The sequence below is a fragment of the Polypterus senegalus genome, chromosome 8 (genome assembly GCF_016835505.1).
Source record: "Polypterus senegalus isolate Bchr_013 chromosome 8, ASM1683550v1, whole genome shotgun sequence".
Lineage (NCBI taxonomy): Eukaryota > Metazoa > Chordata > Cladistia > Polypteriformes > Polypteridae > Polypterus > Polypterus senegalus.
In genome coordinates this window covers 130,572,531-130,593,896 of record NC_053161.1, presented here as the reverse complement: position 1 = coordinate 130,593,896, position 21,366 = coordinate 130,572,531, and the positions used below count along the sequence as shown (strand labels likewise).

The 21,366-nt window shown below is 35.1% G+C and overlaps 1 protein-coding gene across 6 annotated transcripts in view; it reads left to right on the top strand.

The window, feature by feature from the left end:
* The window catches only part of mgat4c (mgat4 family member C), an 817,959-nt gene extending 813,873 nt beyond the window's left edge, over nt 1–4,086 (top strand). For all 6 annotated transcript variants that reach the window (XM_039761776.1, XM_039761773.1, XM_039761774.1 and 3 more), the window contains one exon: nt 2,648–4,086. In XM_039761776.1, coding sequence (XP_039617710.1) covers nt 2,648–3,804 — 1,157 coding nt within the window. In that variant the 3' untranslated portion in view covers nt 3,805–4,086. The remainder of the gene's footprint in view (nt 1–2,647) is intronic.
* Nucleotides 4,087–21,366: the final 17,280 nt, after the last annotated feature.

Here is a 21,366-nt window from a genome sequence, read left to right as displayed (position 1 = left end):
AATTACGATGTGATTTGAGAAACTGGTTAATTAAATGATTTTAAGATGAAGTTTATGATGTTCTACTTTAATGACAAAATAAACTACGTGATTAAAGTGGAAATGTCGAGATTGAAGTTGACATTTCGTGCTTTTTCCCCACTGTGTGCCTTTTTTTCTCTGTACCCTAATAAGCTTTCATATGACACTCAGACAGTGGGCTACAACTCGGCTTTTCACGGCGACTTTGATATGTGACTTCTTTTTATTTCCGGCACTGTGCGATTTTGTGAACGTGAGCTTTCAAGTTTCTCCAACACGCTATGTCACTCGATCAACTTCCTTTTGCTGATTATACCACGGTTTATTTGAACAAATAGTATGTTTTTCCTTTGCCTCCACTTGGTATTCGCTGAAATTCTTATATTTCCCCCCGTGATTTTCCCATTGTCTTTTCACAGAAGGCTGAGTTTAAGGGCGATTTATATTCATTTCAATATTCAAAGAAGCGTAATTCTGGGAGAAGTTGAGGCTTTACATAAAGCCCGTGCACGAGCGTTAGTTTTCACACTGATCGGGATTTATGTAGCGGAAGAACGTGGAAGTTGGAGTACGCACAGATTCCTGCATCTGGATTTTTCTGTGCGTAAGCACATTCCGGCTTTTGTGCTTACGCCATGTTATAGTGCGAGTTCTACGCACGGCGTTATACATGAGGTCCCTGGAATGTGGCTAGTATTTTTTTATGTAAATACTGTGATAATGTTAAAACACTTCTACAAAACTATGGGTTTCAGTATTTTAGAGATTGAGCCAAAGTTGTAATGTAAAATGAGTAGTAGAACTGTTTGGAACTTTTCAAAAACCCAATTGAAAATCTGAAATCTTGCAACTTGACTTGTTCTGAAAAATACAATTTGATGAAAAATTTAGCCAGAATGCAAACATCTTTGAGCCAAGTTGTAAGTGATATTCTACTGTTTTCTCACTATGCAGGAACTGCTGTAGTTATTACGCTTTTATATTTAAGCACTTGCTATCACTGCTAACCATTTCATTGTAATATACTGTATAAGCTTGACAATTTAGTTGGGCAGCCAGTTGCTATTATGTTGGGAAAGGTCTGCCTGCTGGTCTTCTCATACATATTTACATTTATATATTTAAACATGAATATTTAAGTGCATTAAGAAAGTAAATCCAAGTCTACAGATATATGTATTAGAATGTTTCCCTGATTGCATTACATTTTCCCCCGATTACATTACGTTTTGTGTGTTTTATTGCACGTCACATTTGATATTTGTAAATGTACTTGTAAACATTATATATATACAAAAATAGTTAACTAAAATAAATATTGGATTGCACAGCCAATGAATAAGAGGGGATGTGTAAAAATGTTATTGTATAGTAAATTATAAAATGACACATTTCTGTCATATTACTGGAGAAAACATTGGAAGCATGCACGGATAGCATACTTACCATACGATGAACCACTTGGATTGGGACCCGAGTGCAGCAGGTGACACCTCAGCACCATACTACAACAGTGTGAGGTTTTTGTATGGTGGCTAAGTGCCAATCCTGCCACCTACCCCCAAGTTGTCCCTGTAAGTTGGATGACCTGCTTGCAGGGCTGGATGCAGATTAACGTCCTACCCAGGAAAAAGCAATTGGAGGTTAAGGGCTCAATGGCCCAATGGAGTAGAGTCACTGCTGGCGTTTATGGAATTTGAACCAGCAACCTTCCAATTACTGGCACAGATCCCTAGCCTCATAGCCACCACTCTGCCCTGGAACATATTTAAAAAATTAAAAAACTCCAAGCAGGGATACAACTATTTTCACATAAGAACAACTATATTTGCTTATCCATAATTATATCCGACCACTGAAATATGTTACATGTCTTAGCAAATTTATCACGTTTTTTAAGTTTCCCTACTGCAAATTATTTTAGCTATTAAAATTTACTTTGTGACAAAATGTTAAATTAGCATTCTCTGCACACTGTGAAAGTTAAGGTACAGTATGTTGCTTTCAGCAACTGTCTACTAGCCCTGCATATATTGAATTAGGAAATTAGTCAGGAAGTCTCAGTGGTATACTGTCTGATTAGTATTACCTCCTTTAAAAGTATAATTAAATGCAAATATTTTTAGAGTCGAGTACCAGTGTGTCCCTGGTGATTATTATGCTAAAGGCTAATAATAAGCAACACGTAAAATGTAATAAAAGACATCAGCATTAAATACTTACAAATAACAAATCAAAAGGTCATTTTTTTTTAGTTTACAGAAGATGTTTGATAGAAATACCAAATATGATGGCTTTAATATTATTTTAGTAATGAATATTCATCTAATTAAAATTTAATCAACTGTCACTTTATACAAAAATTACATTTAATGAATTAGATTCATATTTGACTATTATGATGATCTTGTATTTTTTGTAATTATATACATTTATTAAGCATATTTTACACACCATATTCAGGTTATCAAACTAATGTACTGTACTGTTTATAAGTAAGTGAAAGTAAGTAGAAATTAAGTAACTGTTTCTAAAAGTCTAAGCCTTAAAAGGTATGCTACAATGACGAATATCTAAATTCTTTTTAGATTGCTTTAACATACCATTTGTTTATTTTTTTTTCCAGAGTTTCTTACAATAGGACTCTCATCTGTCAAAAGAAAAAGGGGGAACTATCTACTAGAAACAATCAAATCTATTTTTGACCAGTCGAGCTACGAGGAACTCCAGGAGATTGTTGTTGTTGTTCATCTGGCAGATTTTGACTTAAACTGGTGTGAAACTTTAGTTCAGGATATCACAAGGAAATTTGCTCACCATATTATAGCAGGCAGACTTCTTGTTATCCATGCTCCAGAAGAATATTATCCAGTACTAGATGGTCTTAAAAGAAATTACAATGACCCAGAGGATCGTGTTAGATTTAGATCCAAGCAAAATGTTGATTATGCTTTCCTGTTGAACTTCTGCACCAACCTCTCTGATTACTATATGATGCTTGAGGATGATGTCCGTTGCTCTAGAAACTTTTTGACTGCAATGAAAAAGGTAATTACCTCAAGGGAGGGCTCCTACTGGGTAACACTGGAGTTTTCTAAGCTAGGATACATTGGGAAGCTTTATCACTCTAATGATCTCCCTCGACTGGCTCACTTCCTATTAATGTTTTATCAAGAGATGCCTTGCGATTGGTTGCTTATCCATTTTCGAGGTCTTCTTGCACAAAAAGATGTTATACGCTTTAAACCATCTCTATTTCAGCATATGGGATACTATTCTTCATATAAGGGAGCTGAAAACAAACTGAAGGATGATGACTTTGAAGAAGATTCGCTTGATATTCCTGATAATCCTCCAGCCGGTTTATATACAAATATTAATGTCTTTGAAAACTATGATGCAAGCAAAGCCTACAGCAGTGTGGATGAGTACTTCTGGGGAAAATCACCTTCTGCTGGTGACTTTTTTATAATTGTGTTTGATAAATCAACAAGGATAAGCAAGATTAAAATTACCACAGGAACAGATGATCGTCAAAATGATATTTTGCACCATGGAGCCTTAGAAGTTGGAGAGAAAGTAATTGGAACCAAAAAAGGCAAGCAATGTTCTACCTACATCACACTTGGGGAATTTAAAAATGGAAACTTTGAAGTTTATGATGTTGAACATAAAATTACATTTCCTATTGAATGTGTGAGAATTGTTGTTACAGCCAGTCAAAAAGAGTGGCTTATTATAAGGAGTATAAGTCTGTGGACTACACAGTCTTCTAATCAATAGGACAACAGTGACTTAATTACTCCATTTCACAAAGGCAATATATATGAACTGTTTATAGCTATCTCTATTTTCCCCTCTGGATAGTCTCAGACATTGTTTAGTGCTTCATATTGAATATACGACAATTACTGAAAAACACATTTATCAATGGTTTCCAACATCGACTGCATTATTTATTAATTCTCAAGGTAAAAAGATGTACATTTGGAGAATACTTCATGAGAGATAAGAATATGTCTGTTGAAACAACAAAAAGAAATAAATAAAACAGGGGCAGTGGCACCCATTTGTTTCTGTTTGACCTTACTACATTTATGGTGCTATGATTTGATACGTTATATATTATATTACAGTTTAATTTGTTATTACTGATTGTTGTCACTATTACTGTTTAAATTTATTAGGAGATCATCAAAATACAAGCAATGTTAATGTTCAATCGTTGTATCTTTGGAATCAGGGGCCAGTTACAGATTATTGTGACCTCACTCTACATTTTGACACACTGGTAAAAGCTATCAGTTATTTTAACAACCATAATTTAAAAGGGGGGAAAAAGGGTCAGATGACATAATGTACCACATTAGCTACTTGTGTTCATGCATGGTGTTAACAGGCATTTGAACAAAATGAAATGTTTTGAAAAAAAGTAAGATTTCAAAAGTTTGTGCAAAGCAACTAGTTCAATTACAGTGTATGCATATCACATAAAGGGAACAAACACATATGTGTAAAAAATAATTAAACAAATGCAAAGCTAAAAGAAAGTCTGATTGGGGCCATGCAATTTATGAAAACAAAGTACTAATTTCTGCTTTCAAGATTACCATATATTTAATATAAGGTATAATAAGTTTAAAATATAATACTGCTGATCTTTTTTTATAGGGGTGGCATGGTGGCACAGTGGTTTGCATGTTCTCCCTGTGTCTGCATGGGTATCCTCTGGGTGCTCCAGTTTCCTCCCACTGACTTGAAGGTTAGGTGAAATACACTAAATTGGCCTTGGTGTGTGGGGTCATAGATGTTTGCCCTGCAATAGACTGGAGTCTTGTATGTGGTGTGTTCTTGCCTTGAGCCCTATGCTAGCTGGGACAGGATTAAGGGGGTTCGATAATAACATAATATTGCATTTTTTATAACACTATGATTTCATTGATGACACACAGATTTGGAAATATGTTTTCCTTTTATTTTTTTTACTCTTTCTCCCCTCCGCAGAGTTATTCTACTGTATACTCATAAGAAACACTGGCTTTATTTTACATTTTTTCTTTGCAGTATGTATGCAGTAAATGACTTAAGAGGGGATCAAAAATGTGTTTGTCTTGATAACACAGAGCCATAGCACAAATACAACTTAGTCTAGGGTTTGTTTTTTTTTTTGTTATGTTTAATAAATGTTTGAATGGAAAAATACTGCATACAAAACTACATAATCATTGGCTGGGGTCTTACCTAAAACTCATGTATTTTGAAAAATAAGTTGAAAGAAAATGAGATGAATGGAAACGTGCCTTAGTGAGCCATAATTATATATCCAAAAAAAGTGTATGATGTTTTGTAAATTCATCTAAATCAATAATAGAATCTAGAGAAACAATGAGTATGAGCAAAAATATAAACTTTTAAAAATCACAAAATAGCTCACAAGATTTTGGAAAGCACCATATTAAACAATATATAATATGTATTATTTACAGTACACACACTCTGTATCAGTTTCATAATGCTCCGTACAACAATAATTAAATCCATAGTTATGAATAATCTAAACAAAATGGATGGCCACTTTCTCTGTACATCCAATTCCGTAATCAATGCACCTAAGAATGAAATAGAAGTATACTTACAGTAGAAGCACACTACAGTTGCTTTGATGTTATATAACTTTATCAGCATAGTGATAATAGATATCTAAGGATGTGTGTTTTCATTGCTTCACACAAAAATCACATAATGTGAACAAATTACTGCAAGGTACCAAACAGCACAATATGTTTCTATTTACTTTAGTCAGCTGCAGTACAGAGATCTTTGTGATGAGCGACCATACTTGAACAAGCATTGCACACGAAAATTCTTTGCGAAAATCTATGTAATGGAGAATCAACAACCAATTAAATTAAATTCATTAACTAATACAACTGTAACAAATTACAGTTGTATGACTTTTAAGTATTATTTTATACATTTGGAGTGTTACTGCATCTCTGTGCTATATATATATATATATATATATATATATATATATTCAAGGCATTAGTAGTCTGAATCACAATCTCATTGTATGGGTGGTTACCTACCAGGTAACGCTTGTGGTTGGTCAGCAAGTCGGCTAACATCCGCCACGGTGCCCTCTTTCTGTTGCGAGAAGCAGATCATAGAATGGTTCAAATAGTTTTACTGTCAAATAATGCAAAGGGTACGTGACACATGTTTTGCTCTAATTCTGGGCTCATCAGGCGTACATAGTCACTGCACCCCCTCTCGCGAATCGAACCTCGGATGTCAGCGCTAGAAGCGAAGCCTCTTTTGTTGAGCCTTGGCGTGTGGTTCATTTATTTGATAGTATGTAGATCGGGGTAATTACATTCAAGGCATTCGTAGTCTGAATCACAATCTGATTGTATGGGTGGTTACCTACCAGGTACCACTACCTACCAGTACATACTGTCAAATAAACGAACCACACGACGTGGCGCAACGCAAGAGGCTTCGCCTCTAGCACTGACGTCCGAGCTTCAATTCCCAAAAGGAGGTGCAGTGAGTGTGTACGCCTGATGAGCCCAGAATTAGGATGAAACATGTGTTACGTACTCTTTGCATTATTTGACAGTAAAACTATTTCAACCATTCTATGATCTGCTTCTCGCAACTGAAAGAGGGTACAGTGGTGGATGTTAGCCGACTTTCTGACAAATCACAAGCGTTACCTGGTAGGTAACCACCCATACTATCAGATTGTGATTCAGACTACGAATGCCTTAAATGTAATTACTCCGATCTACATGCTGTCAAATAAACGAATCACACGCTGTGGCGCAACGCAAGAGGCTTCCCTAGCGCTGATGTCCGAGGTTTGATTCCCGAGGGGGGGTGCAGTGAGTGTGTACACCTGATGAGCCCAGAATTTGGGCAAAACACGTGACACATACTCTTTGCATTATTTGATAGTAAAACTATTTCAACCAGTGCAGTTTTCATTACCCTATAACTTATTAAGTTTATTACATAGAAAATCACCCGAAAAATCGAGAAGTGTGCGAACTGACAACATGAAGAATCATCTTCGCACCAAACTGGAATTGTCCCCGCATAAATCAAAGTTATCCAGATGATCTGGATCTGCATAATTAGATCTGGACCACCCTGTATATATATAATCCAACGTCTGTCTGTCTGTATGTATGTCTGTCCGCTTTTCACAAGAGAAATACTTAACGGATGTATATCAGGGTTTTTTCTATAATTTGCTTGAACATTCCGGTTAATTTTGTGACTTCTCTCATCATACTATGTATTGTAGTTTGCTTGCTGTACCGATTTATTTGTGCAAATCTGAGACGCAGTAGGCCAAGTGGAGGGGACGGGGCTCTACTCATTCACGCGCCAGCCTCGGGGAGTATCTTACATCCACTTAGCTAGAGAACTACTGTACTTAATAGATTTAGATTGGGCTTTTTTCTAAAATTTGCTTGAACATTCCGGTTCATTTGGAGACTTCTTTCATCGTGCTAAGAATCATAGTTTGCTTGGTGGAGCGATATATTTGCTCTAATCTGAAGCTGAGGCTCCGGGACGAGGGCAAAGGGAAGCGTGAAATCAGGAGTAGAGAGCCAGGCAGGGCTCTCCTCATAGACAGAGAGTGAGAGAGAGAGAGATACAGAAATAATGGTGTTTAATCCAATGCTGTTCTGCTAGAAAAAAACTTAAAAATAAAATGTTGAGGTGACTGCATAAATTACAAGCAATAGCTTGGGTGAAGAAGCAATTTGACAGAGAAGACAAAAAATGCTTTATACTTATGGGTGGTCTACATCACAAAACAGTATAGAAGAACTGAATCTTCGAAGGATTGGGACTTAGTTGCACAAAGTGACCGTATGTAACAGTTGCTGATTTCCATATATAGGATGGAGAGAATAACATGCTTGTTGAATTCACTCATGGAACAGACACCAATAAGCATTATGAATGGCTTTAAAGAACAGTTTTGCTATTTTTCTGATCCTTTAGCAGCATCAGAGAAACTGGACAGTACCTGGTAAATGTTCTCAGGAAGCAAAAAGGCACAACCAAGCCAAACCTGTCAAGAGTAAACAACATGCCTAGTGTTACAAGACAGGAACAAACACCAAAACAAGCAAACCAAAGATCCCTTCACAAAATATTACCTGCAAGCTCCTAATCAGTGTTAGCCTGCAGGTCCCTCACACAAAATTTGTTTTATTCTCCGCTCTTTTTTTAAACAGCCTGTAGCCTAGATAATTGCAAAATGATATTTCTACTGGAAAAAGTGCAGTTAATAATCAAATGCTTCAAATGATGTAAAATCACCAAACAATGATGAAAATAGAGGGAAAATACATCTACTGTAGCTCCATAAAATTCTAAAAGCAATACAGTGGCTAGCACTTATGCCATACACACCAGCATTCAACACCATGAAAGGGGCTCAGTCTATATAAAATTTGCTTATTCTCCCTAGATCTGAATGGGTGTCTTCCCACATCTCAAAGACATGCAGGTTAGATTGATTTGCCAAAATGAATTATAAAAACTGGAACCCAGTCTACTGTTTTGTTTTGGTTCTGCTAAGGTAGAATTTGGCCTCCACAATGTAGTAATAGAATAACCATTCTGTTTAAAATATATAATATATATCTGGTAATCACTGGGGAAAAATATTTGAGATGATATAGCACAACATAAAAAAAATCTGCATTTTTAAAAGTGTCTTGATCATATATATGCATGTCATTGATAAGAAACCTTAAAAACATTTAAAATGTATGTTTCTTATATTTTTAAATGTAAGAGATTGGTTAGTTTATTAGTTTGTGTGATTACATAAATTATTCACTTATCAAATAATTCATATCATAGGTAGCACTCTAGAATCCTGAGTTTCAGTGCTGGCCTAGTTATTGTCCTTTTGGGTAGCTTGTACATTTTCTCCTTGTGTGCAAAGATCTTCCTCCATGTACCTAGGTTTTCCTCCAAATTCCCAAAGACGTGTCAATCTATTTGGCCACTCTAAACTGCCACTGTATGAGTGACTGAGGGTGTATGCATGCTAGTGTGATCAACAGTGGGTTAGCTAGATGTCCAGAGCTGCTTCCAGTCATGGGCTCCCGCCACTGTGACTCTAAAAAGGATATTTTGTGTTATCAATCATTTTTAAATCATATCAGAAGTGACATAATATCTGACTAAAATTTACCTTTTTGAAACTGGTCAATACGTTCATTAAGTCAAATCAATTGTACAGTGAATGTCATGTCAATGTCAATGTTAAACTCCACACAGTCACTGGGGATGGATTAACACCCTGGATCAAATGTTTGCCAGGCAACAGCAGTAACTACAGCAGCACAGAGCTCCAATATCATCACTAGCTTCTCCTGGTGAGCCAGAATAAAACTTTTCAACTAGAGTGATTATCTTTTAAAACATTAGAGTAAGGTGTTATATACAGGGTGAGCCAAAATGAAGTACCACATTTCTCAAGATCATTGCTCGAGGTAGAGGCAGCCGAGTAGGTTGGGGTGAGGTGTCCTTTGATAGGTGATCCCTTGTAGTTTTCAGACGGCAACATGCCTTGGTCCTGTGCGCGGCGATGTCAGATGGCCTTCATGTTCGCCAGATCTCGCTCAGTGCGATTTTTTCTTGTGGGGCCATCTCAAGTCAAAGGTATACACACGACCTCAAAACCTTGAAGCTCTCAAGGACGCTATTTGCCACAAAATTACTCCTATTCCCCTTTAAATGGCCAATTGAGTAATGCAATTATTCAGAAATCGAGATTGCATCTCTAATGATGGCCACCACCTTGAAGGCATCATTTTTAAAACACAGTGAAAACAAATCAATTTTGTATACCCTTTCTTGTGTCGTAATGAAATGTATTTTAGCATTTTTGTGGAATAAATGTTTGAAATGTAGTACTTCGTTTTGGCTTATCCTGTATAATCTTCAAATTATTTGATATGAACCTGATCTCTGTGGCTATATGTATATTTCTTAAATAATGTCTGACGAAAAACTCAGTATCTCCATATTTTAATGCCTTTAACCAAGGTGATTGACAAGAGCAGGCTATGTTACAACTGTTCACTGTCTTTTCTATGAACTAGAGACAGGAACTGAACCATTGATCATGTGGTTTAAGAACCAACACCATATAAAATGGTCTGCCTTTAGAAAAAATATGAATTCAAATTCAAAACAACTGTATTGTCATGAAAAACTTTAGTGTTGCCAAATCATTATTGGAATATTTCACCCATACCACAATATTTCTTTCTATTTTCTTGGATTGCATCATTTCTTATTCTGGCTAATTAGTTTTTCATTTATTTTTTTGCTTGAGGATTGAAGCCTTTGCTATGAAATCCAGCAGTATGAATTTGGCTGCTGTGAACACATTGTAATGTTTAGTAAATTAGGAATAGACCAATTGATTTTTAATTTAAAAATACATTTGTAGTGTAGCTATTTTTTGCTAGGAAGATAGCAATGAAATTTGTTCTCTTGTTGTTTTATAAATTTAAGTATAAATGGCTGTGTTCTGCTCACACCAACCTTTGAAACAGTGATCTGATGGACTAGACCAAAATTGCACACTCTCTAAAAGGCTGCTATTGTTTTTTTCATTTTTTGTGGCCTCACAGCACTTAGACCCCAGTCGTGTTCTAGTTTGGTGGACCTTTTAAATTCTGTCATTGTCGCCTGTATTTGATTAGACAAACGACACACAGTTGGCAGTACTGACTATTTAAAATTGGCCCATTTAAAATATACATGGCAAAAAAATTCTGTCATTGTCACCTGTATTTGATTAGACAAACGGCACACAGTTGGCAGTACTGACTATTTAAAATTGGCCCATTTAAAATATACGTGGCAGGTGTAATAGTGCAGTTTCTCACAGTTCCAAAGTTTGAGGTTCAAATGTCTGAGTGGAGTTTGCATGGCCTCCTTGCATTTACATGGTGCTTTCTCGAAATCCCAAAGACATGTACTGTTTTACTGGTTAACTTGTGATAATGACTGATTAGGATAGGTTCTGACCATAACAGGACTTTGATTATGATTAAGCAATTCTGAAGACGTTATGAAGCTACTGTGTCTGTAGCTTATGTTATAATGAAAACATGTCCATCCAGTGTTTGTTTCTGCTTTACAACCAATACCATTCTTGAGTTGGATTAGGCTTTATACCCAACGTGCAGCCAAATTACTTTGCAAAGTTTCAGTAATGCACATGTGTGTGTTATTGCATGTTTCACTGTTATTTTGGATATGCATAAAGTGCCGTTAGATTTTGTCTTTGACTTCCTCTCCATAGTATCTAACTACAGTCTGTTGCATACCACTACAATGGCTTCAGCCATGAAATACCTTTGCTTAAAAGCATAGATTATCCTTGTCCATAGACATTTATGAAGGTAAGTAAACAAGCTGCACTTGGGGTTTCTAAAGCATAGCAGAACTATATTGTAGTTTGTGTTACTGTTTCACAGCTCCAGCAGCCCACATCTTGACTTGTGCACTGTTTATATGGAGCCCACACAAATCTGATTTTTTTGTTTCCAAAGAATCGGTTTCTCTTCAAATATTAGTTCCTATCTTGTTCCCAGTACCACTGGAATGTACTTCGACCACCTCAAGCCAGTCTTGGAATAAGAAGGTTTGTAAAATGAATGAGTGAAAACATTCTGTATAGATTTAATAATGATATGTTTCTACCAATAGCACATTAACAAAAAGGAACTGTGTATCTGAACTGAATTAACTTTTTTTTTAAGACATTTTTCAAGTAGCTCAAAGGATTGTAATTGTATGTGGCAAAATAACCAATTTTTACATTAGTTCTCTTTCCATTAATGCTATCTGTTGGATTCTACATTAGCTCAGCGTGGCCGATGAGAAGTGTACTTACAATTAAATTAACATTTAAAACAGTGGTCTCAAACTCCAGTCCTGGAGGGCCACAGTGGCTGCAGGTTTTCATTCTAACGCTTATCTTACTTAGTGAGGTGTTTTTGCTGCTAATTAACTCCATTTCCTTTCATTTTAATGGACTTGTTTTTTAAGACTTGTTCCCCTGAATTGCTTAATTTCTTTCCTTAAATAGCACCAGACAGAAATGAAATGTGAAGTGAGTCAATTAACAGAAGGACAACTTAGGGCTCATTTATACTTCACGCGACGCGACACATGCTGCAGCGGACGCTCCTGCTACGCAAGCGTTGTAGTGTTTATACTTGCGCTGCATTTTACGTAAATCTGGAGGAATCCACCAGGTGGCAGTGCGAGATATTATCGCGGTGAGAACATGTTCGGCTTCTCTGTGTTGTGAATTGCCTAAAACACCTATTAAATTCCGATAACACCTTACCGCAATATCTCTGAAAAGGATGTTTATTGATTAAATCCATAAATCCAGGGATGTATGTGTCCATTCCAGGAAGCATTGGGCACGAGTGAGAAACAATCCCTGGACGAGGCCTCAGCTCATCGCAAGGTGAATACAAGCACTCGCATACACTAGCGTCATTTTAGCGGCACCAAATCCCCAAATCTGCATATCTTTGGAAGGAAACCGGAGCACAGTGTGTAATGCAAGCAGAAAATACCAGCAACATAACTCCCTGCGAGACAGCAGTGCTATCGCTCCACCACCGTGACACCCCCATGTGTGTAATTATTCCCCCATGTGTGTATTTATTAACAGTATTCATTATTTAAACGAAATTATATGTAAAATGTAACATACACATTTTAATGCATTTCATCATGAAAGTGATATCAAGTATAAATCTAAAGATTCTAAATGTGCAGAGAGTTGGAATATCATACATTTAATTTGTTCTGTTTGGCGATCTACAGCTGCTTTCCGCTGCTGAAGCAAAATGCCGACATACAGATGCATTCGTGGTGCTTTTATATTCAAGCGTCACATATTCCCGATCGTAATGACACGATACATTTTAAAAGTCTCACATACCATCTTTTGTGCCGTCTATTTTTTTTTTTGCAACTTCACATCGGCAACATAATGTATAGCGCTGTATTCGAGCCATTCATCAAACAGCAAAGTGCGCACATCGATCCCCGAAGGATCTCCATAGAGGCTTGCTGTCACATGTAGATAGTAAACAGAGACTCTGACGTCACGTTCCGACTTTTAGCACACTGCGCCCGACTTTTGCTGGTAGTGCAACTCGCGCACGCGTCGCGTTAATTTCTGAGGACCTGCTCAGAGGACGCGTGAAATGAACGCTGGGAACGCGTGGCAGCCATGATGCGGACGCGTACGCGTTCTGAGCGTGAAGTATAAATGAGCCCTAAGTCAGGGCCTCCAACTCCAGCCAATTTGACTCCAACTAGTTGCTTAATTAGGTGCCGATTCTTGTTGTTAATTAAACCCATTCTTTAATTCCATGGCTTTTTGCTGCTCTCATTGCACAATGCATACATTTCTGAAACTGTTGATTTTCTCTTTTCTAAGAGTACTGTTCAAATGTTTTGAGGACCTGAGCAGATCACCATTCCTGAGACCTTCATCTTTCTTTATTTTTTGGACATTGTGTGATGGTCACAGTTTGCTGGTCCTCTTTTGGCTCATTCTGTATCTCATTATTATTTGGTTGCTAATTAAGGAAAAAGAAACAATTAAGGGGTCTGAGTCTTCAAACGTAAGTCAAATAAAATGAATTCAAAAGAAGTTAATTAGCAGCAAAAACAGGTCACTAATTAAGAAAAGGGTTAGAATGAAAACCTGCAGCCACTGCGGCCCTCCAGGACTGGAGTTTGAGACCACTGATTTACAGTACAATGTGTACATTTTAAAACTTTTTTATTTTTTTCTGTTGTGATATCCTAATGCAACAAGTCTTCATAGACTTGTATGAATGCTCCTGTGCATACGGAAAACAAAATATATACTAAAAAGAAAATAGCCAGGAATTGAAGTTAGAATGGTTTCCACAATGAATGACAAATGGGGAAGCAAACCATAAAAAAAAAAAAACCTGGCCAAAAATCAAACCATAAATATTTACCCGTTTAATCAATTTAAAAAAAGGCAGTCAGACATAAAATTAAGCCCAACAGCACAAAATTACAAAACAGTTCAAAATTTTATAATAGCAAAAGTTAAAACATAAATTCAGAACAAGATTAAAAATAATTTCAAAAGTTCACAAAGAAAGAAAGCAGTATTAGACTTATAAAACAAAGACAAAGTTCTGATGGAAAATTTTAAATCCTAAACTGAGCATAAATTTGAAAAGCTGACATCATAAAGAAATTGTCAAATGAAATAACACAAGAATGAATGCACAAAACACAAAGGGCCACAAAAGAGCACAGAATGAACTACAGCCACTGCACTGACACATGCAGTGAAAGAAAGAAACTTAAACAGTCTTCAGGTGCTATAGGGAAACAAATTAAAGCACCTGGCGTCTGTTTCCTTATTAGGTGACCTCCCCGTCCACCATCAGAGATAATTCCCATGGAATTAATAAAGTTTACATAACTTAATAATACAAATAACAAGATTCAATGAAAAATAAATTAAACAAGAAGATCTAAAAGAAGACAAACAATAATTACAACACACAGGACCATGGGCAGCCTATTTTAGCTTCACTTTTTCAAAACAGGTAACATGGCAACAGTCCATTGCTGTTCATACTCAAAATCACAACCAAGTGGGTCCATTTCACAAAATCCAATTAATTATGCCATTAATATTTATAAATGTGAAGCTATGCCATGGCATTATTGAACATTTCAGATAGCAGACCTTAAGAGCTGAACTCACATCAATCTATAAGGCAGGGTTTGAATTGCTGGATTGTCAGACTGTGCATGAACAGATGCACAACCACCCATAATAATACATGAATCACCAAAACGAACACATCTAGCTTTTTAATTTACTCTCTGTTGGACTTATCTGAATTCTGCTGCTGTAGGGATGAAGTGGACACCACAACCCATTAACGGGAACAACCTTCCTCCCAGGTAACTTTGTGCCAGTTCACCTGGCAATTTACTGGTAAAATTGTTAACAAAAGAGAATTCAGAAAGCACATGTTTATGGTTCAACAGAATTCCTGCCTTAGAACTGAAATTTGATGTTCATAAACACAAAACCCAATTTAAAACAATCGATTTCAATCTCAAATTAAATTACACAAAATTCTATTTAATTATTAGATTTTTGGTTTTTAATAATATATTTTTATGCATGGCTACAACATGATCATGATTATGGCTTTTTTCCTCTAGAGAGTAAAATATTGTCTTACAACAAGCACTCTTTAGTCATTTTTTATTTAAGCATTTCAGCCTAAAAAAAGTTGTGTAAAGCACAATAGGTGTAATTAACTTTTTCAAGTAATGATTTTAATTTCATTCTACACTATCATCACTGCAGTGAGCAGGTGCCACAGTGGTACATATTAGACTAAGATTTATCCCCTGTGTGGTGCATCATCAGTGTTCATCTTTCTTCCCTGTTTAAATACATACATTTAAGATAGCTTATCGCCATCACTTGTTGAATACTGACATTTTTTCCAAGGTGTTAACTACAACATACCAACTACCAGTTTAAAGAATGGAGACCCAAGATTTTGATAAAGTCTTTTGGGTAAAGAAAACAGTTTGAGTGGTCACCTATTTTTTCAACTTCCTGTTAAATTTTCATGAAAAATTATTCAGTTTTGTAACTGATGTACATTTATTTTGTTGTCCAAAAGATAAAATGACTTTTTTGAATTGTTAATTGCTGTGATGTTCATATCTTTCCATGTATGCTGGGATTTGTCAAAATTAGAGTGTATTTAAAGATCATAGTTTGCTGAAAAATCTGATATTTGAATATGAATCCACAAAGAGGTACTTGCATGTCTTTGATGTGACATACTAATGTACAAATACACTGTATTTGTATTATGACCCGCAGACTGGCACTCTTTTTTAGGGCAGACTGGTCCCTGCTTGGCACCCAGATGCTGCAAGGATAACCTGGCCTTGCCTAAACTCAATTAAAAGAGACTGATAATCAAAAAAATTTTTGCACTCTTTAAAAAATATTACTTAGCAACTGTCAATTTCTGGGTGACACAAGCATGTTAACTTGATAAATATTTTAAAAGAAATAAAAAACATAATTCTATGTACATTCAATATAAAACAGTTTCAAGAATGAATGATGAAAGCACACGTGTTACTTTTATTATTTTGCTTTACAGTAAATTACAAACAGAACTGAAATAAATCACATGAAGTGATTACCTGCATTAGTAGTCAACATGCTTTCAATAAAAAAAGATTTGATCATTTAATTGCATGTCACTTTTGATAGAAATTTAGGGAAAATCCAATATAATAATTTGAGATTGTGCTAACTATGAGGGGCTGTTCAGGGAAAAAAAAAGATTGGTTTGTAAATATATAAATGGGTTCAGATATATATATCAGTTTAGATACTTTGGTTTGAATATACACATTTGTTTGAATACATCCGCTTAGATAGATACATTGGTTGAGATTTATTTATTTAGGTTTGTATAGATCCGTTCTGGTTTGCAAACATTAGTTGAGATATATAGATTGGTTGAAATACATTGGTTTAGGTATACAGTATATATTGGTTTAAATAGATTGGTTTAGATATATACATCAGTTCAGGTACATGTATATTTAAGAACCAATCTTTTTTTCCTGAACGTGCCCCTCATAGCAAACATATGAATTTATTTATTTACAATATACAATTTTACTACTGTCTTTCAAAAATATCATTTTTCTCCAATTCAATAAATTGCCCAATCAATTCAAATTAAAAAATGAACAATGAAAACAAAGTAGCGTTTTTCTTTGTTGCCACTGAGCAAAACCAAAATTAATTTGAATATATTTGAGGTTAATACTTTGCATTACAATATATTGATTTCACTTCTTTTTCTTTTTTTTTTTTATGTTTCCAGTCATTAAACAGTAATGTTTGGGGGCTTTATTTCTCTATCAGCGCCTGCACCAGTTTATTCAACGTATTAACTGTAAAATTAAAACAGTTACTGAATAACACTTTTCAAAAAACTTCACATTTGTATTAATTGTGGTACGAGTTCTGTAGAATTAAGCAGGCAGGCAGATCTGGGTATACAACTACTTAACTGATATTCTCAGTTTTGTAATTACAATGTAAAAGATATAATGGTAGGCTATTTACTTTCCTTATTTAGTAAATAACTTACAAACTTGATTCAGATTCTTAATTAACTACAAGATTAGATTAATGCATAGAAGCTGAGAGAAACAAAAGCTTTGCTAAGATAGAACCTCTTTTGCAGCTGTTATTTAACCTTATATATAGTTTTCGTTTTGTTAATTATTTTTGAGGTTACTCATTTAATTAATTATGATTCATCAAAGAGTTGTAACTCCTTTTATTTTTGTTCATTTCTAAAAGAGTCCGTTTCATGCATTGTATGTATGCCCCAGCATTTTCTTTACAATGTTATTACTCATCAAATAGATGTCATTATTTTCTTTTTTCGTTAATATCAAAGAGTGACAAAGATTTGTTCATCATTTTCACTTTAAAATGTTATTCTTTATAACAGGATTATAATTTTTTTTTGCAATTTCAAAAAAATGTCTAACCTTCATTGATTTACGCTATGGTTCCTACTGCTATTTAAATGCAGCTTCCTGTGTATCTGTAGAGTATGTAAGATAAATTCTTCATGTAGCTTCAGCATGTATCACATAAAGAGGAAGGGAATGGGGATAACTGAGGCTTATCAAAATGTCTCTTTTTATGCAAGGAACAGGCCAAAAAAAGTGTGTACTGTCAGCACAGAAAAGAGTCCACATAGAAATATCCCCTTTTAAATATTTTTCCTATCCTCATTAGATTCATTGCTTACATTTGAACTCCCAATGTGTACAAAAGGTCAAAACATGTGATCAATAGTGAAAGCCTATAATTTATCAATACCTTTTTATATTGAATATCTGCTATTGAATTTATTTCATACTCTTATACAAATATGTAGACACAACATTTTCTTTATAATTATTGTGTTTCAAGTAATAGGCCAAATAGAGAAATTTAAATAGGGAAAAAGTTTCTCTATCATATTCTTATCTAATTAACTAAAAAAAGGTAATGTACAGTATACAAAGACACAAAAGAAAGACTTCACATTTCACCTGTAAAGTTTTGTGTTAATTTTGTAAAAACAAGAGGTTTACTTGTATGAATTTTATAGTCTCCTTCACTGGCACAGATTCTATTGTGAAATTATTATTGTATCAAAAGTGGAGTTTTGGTAAATATGTTAATGTTTAGTCTTCCATTTACGGAAAGACATTTGTGAACCATTTGTCAATGACGTTTTAGTATATGATGGTTTGTCATACTACAGTAGTTGATTTGCTACTGCAATAAAATTTCTTTTAAGATAATGTTTCCTGCTTTTTATGCTTTGAACTTAAAACTTGTTGAACATTCCCTTCCTTAATACATGACCATATTTCTATTTGCTTAAAAAGACTAAATACTAAGTAGCACATAACACACTAACCAGTATAGTCAGTCTCTTCATCCTTCTTATATCTATTCATGGCTTGCAGATGACACTTTAGATTTCACATATCTGAATATCACATGTATATTCCTAAGTAGCATATAAATAGAGCAAAAAATATAATGCATTTTATTATTACATGCATTACAAAATGCATTGCAATATTTATATATTGCAAATGCTAACACAGAATATGCTCAACTGGGTGTAACAGCTGGACAGACATAAATTGTCTAATATATAGACAATAACTTCTAATATATAGATCTGTTGATTTTCTCTATAGTTTTGTTTTTCCTGTTTTAAGCTCTGCTTTCAGTTTCTTGCTCCACATGTAGTTGTTCTTTTTCAAAATATAGTACAGTCAAGTACATATGGTAGTTTGGCAAAAAATGTGGTAGAAATGGACATAAATTGGTCAAACAGCTCTTTAATTTTTAGTTCTAAATATTGACAGATCCAACAGTTTTGGGAAAATAAAATTGCAAAGACATGCCTTTGGCATGTTTTCCAATATTATTCAACATTTTTAAACTTAAAACTTAATGAATCATATGCAATTGTTTCTTATACAAGAAAACTGGAAAATTATTTACATGTCCCACTATTCAAAACAGCTCCTGTCCAGAATGAGCCAAAACGGCACATTACTTTCCTTGCATTACCAAGCAGTTTCCTGCCAGCAGTTCACATATTTCCTTCTCCGAGATGCTGGTACCGGTGATGGTAGAAACCCCAACAAACACATCAATGGAGTGTGCCTGAGTGAGAGGAATCTGCAGAAAGACACCGCATCATTGAGCTGCTGAGTCCTCCACATAGGTTTGATTTTTTTTTGTTTCATTGGCTTTATGTCCTTTGCTTTGCACATCTCATTGTGAAGAATATAATAATGTGTACTTGCAATTTCAATACAATGTACAAAAAATGTGCAATACTATATTTTATGTAGTGGCTGGTGTATTACTAAATATGTTTATCAGAAAGTTCACCCCCTCTTATGTATACTGTATATTATACTAAATTATTGGTTTGTGGAATGGAATTTTTTTTTAATTCACTGTCTATCATCATAACCCTCCACTCTCCTTTGCATAGTGTCCCCAAGATGGCACTCATGTGTAGCATTTATAAAAATGCAGATGTATAGAAATGAGTAAATGCAAACAAAATATTTTATGTTTACTTATTTACGTACTGCAAAAATGCATCTATTACTCATTTACTCTTATGTAACAAGACCTTAACAATGATTTTTTTGGTCTTCATAACACTTATAAAACATCAGTAGATAGGCTATTCATTTCTCTGCCTTGTGGTATATTGACAAGATGGTGAAATTATTTATTAATATGAAGGATTCACAGATCTAGTACTAAATATATAATTTCGAAGGGAAATGTGTCTCAGTTAAGCCACCTCAGACCACTCCAAAGTGAAGTTCTCTTAGATCACATTGCAGAGATGAATAAACACTTTAATGATGCTATGTAAGTGTTATGAACACCCAAAAAAGTCTTGTAACATAATAGTAAATGAGTAATAGATGCATTTTAGCTGTATTGAAACTAAAGAGTTACCACGTATTTTCACGTAAATCCAAACTGAAGAAAATGTAATTATTCATTCAGTGTCAAACTATCTAGCTGGGAAAAACTGTCAGCATCATCATCACTATCAAAATAGCACTTCTTGTTTGGTATTAAATTGCTTTTGGCCACACTATTTCAATAATGCTGTACACCTTATCAGTCTCTCTGTGTAAATGAATGACGATCTATTTACTCATCACCAATTCTTTTCCTGATGATCCATTTACTCTGAAGTAATACAAGCCCTTTTCATGATCTCTAAAACATAAAGACAAAACAGAGGACAAGGCAGAGCTATAGAAATGCTAATTCTATCGGATGACTCTGCTACTGGGAGCACCTCTAACTTACGCTCGTATATTTTACGTCTAATTGGTCAGGAGTCAATTCTGGGCATTATTGGTTCTCAAAATATCACTCATTCTTACAATGCTGTTTACAAGAAGTCCATATATGGAACAAATTTGTAACTAGAGACAAAAATAACTAACCTACTCTGAAAAAGAATGTGCATATGTGCAGAGATGCATGTCTCAAGACGTTATTTACAGAACTGCAGGAAGTGAAACCGATGGTTTAAAATAAGGTCTTAAATACAGGGTGCCTTCCAGTTTGGGGGACCTGCCAAATTCAGAGGTTTAATAAACAATATTTTAGTAAAAAAAAACAAAAAAACGTGTGTTTTGGATGTTTTCAGCATACAACTGGATAACTGTCATGTGCATTATATGACGAGAGTGACAGTCCGGGTCAGCTCCACACTACCTGGTCACTTCCAAGAGCCTCTTGAACCTGGAACTGATAGTCATAAACCAAGAGAGCTAGGCAAATTAGAACATACACATTCAGCAAGTACTTTTATTAATTATAGCTCATTCAGAGCGGTCTGGCCAAATTTTTCACTTTAGCTATACAAAGAAAATCAGGGGTGTGGGAATCTTAATACACAGAACTATCCCATTTGTAGTGTTAAATGCAATATCTAATTCTGAAGTGCGATATGTCATGGTGACGGGCAATTTATCTATACTAATAAAAGGCAAAGCCCTCACTCACTGACTCACTCACTGACTCCTCACTAATTCTCCAACTTCCCGTGTGGGTGGAAGGCTAAAATTTGGCAGGTT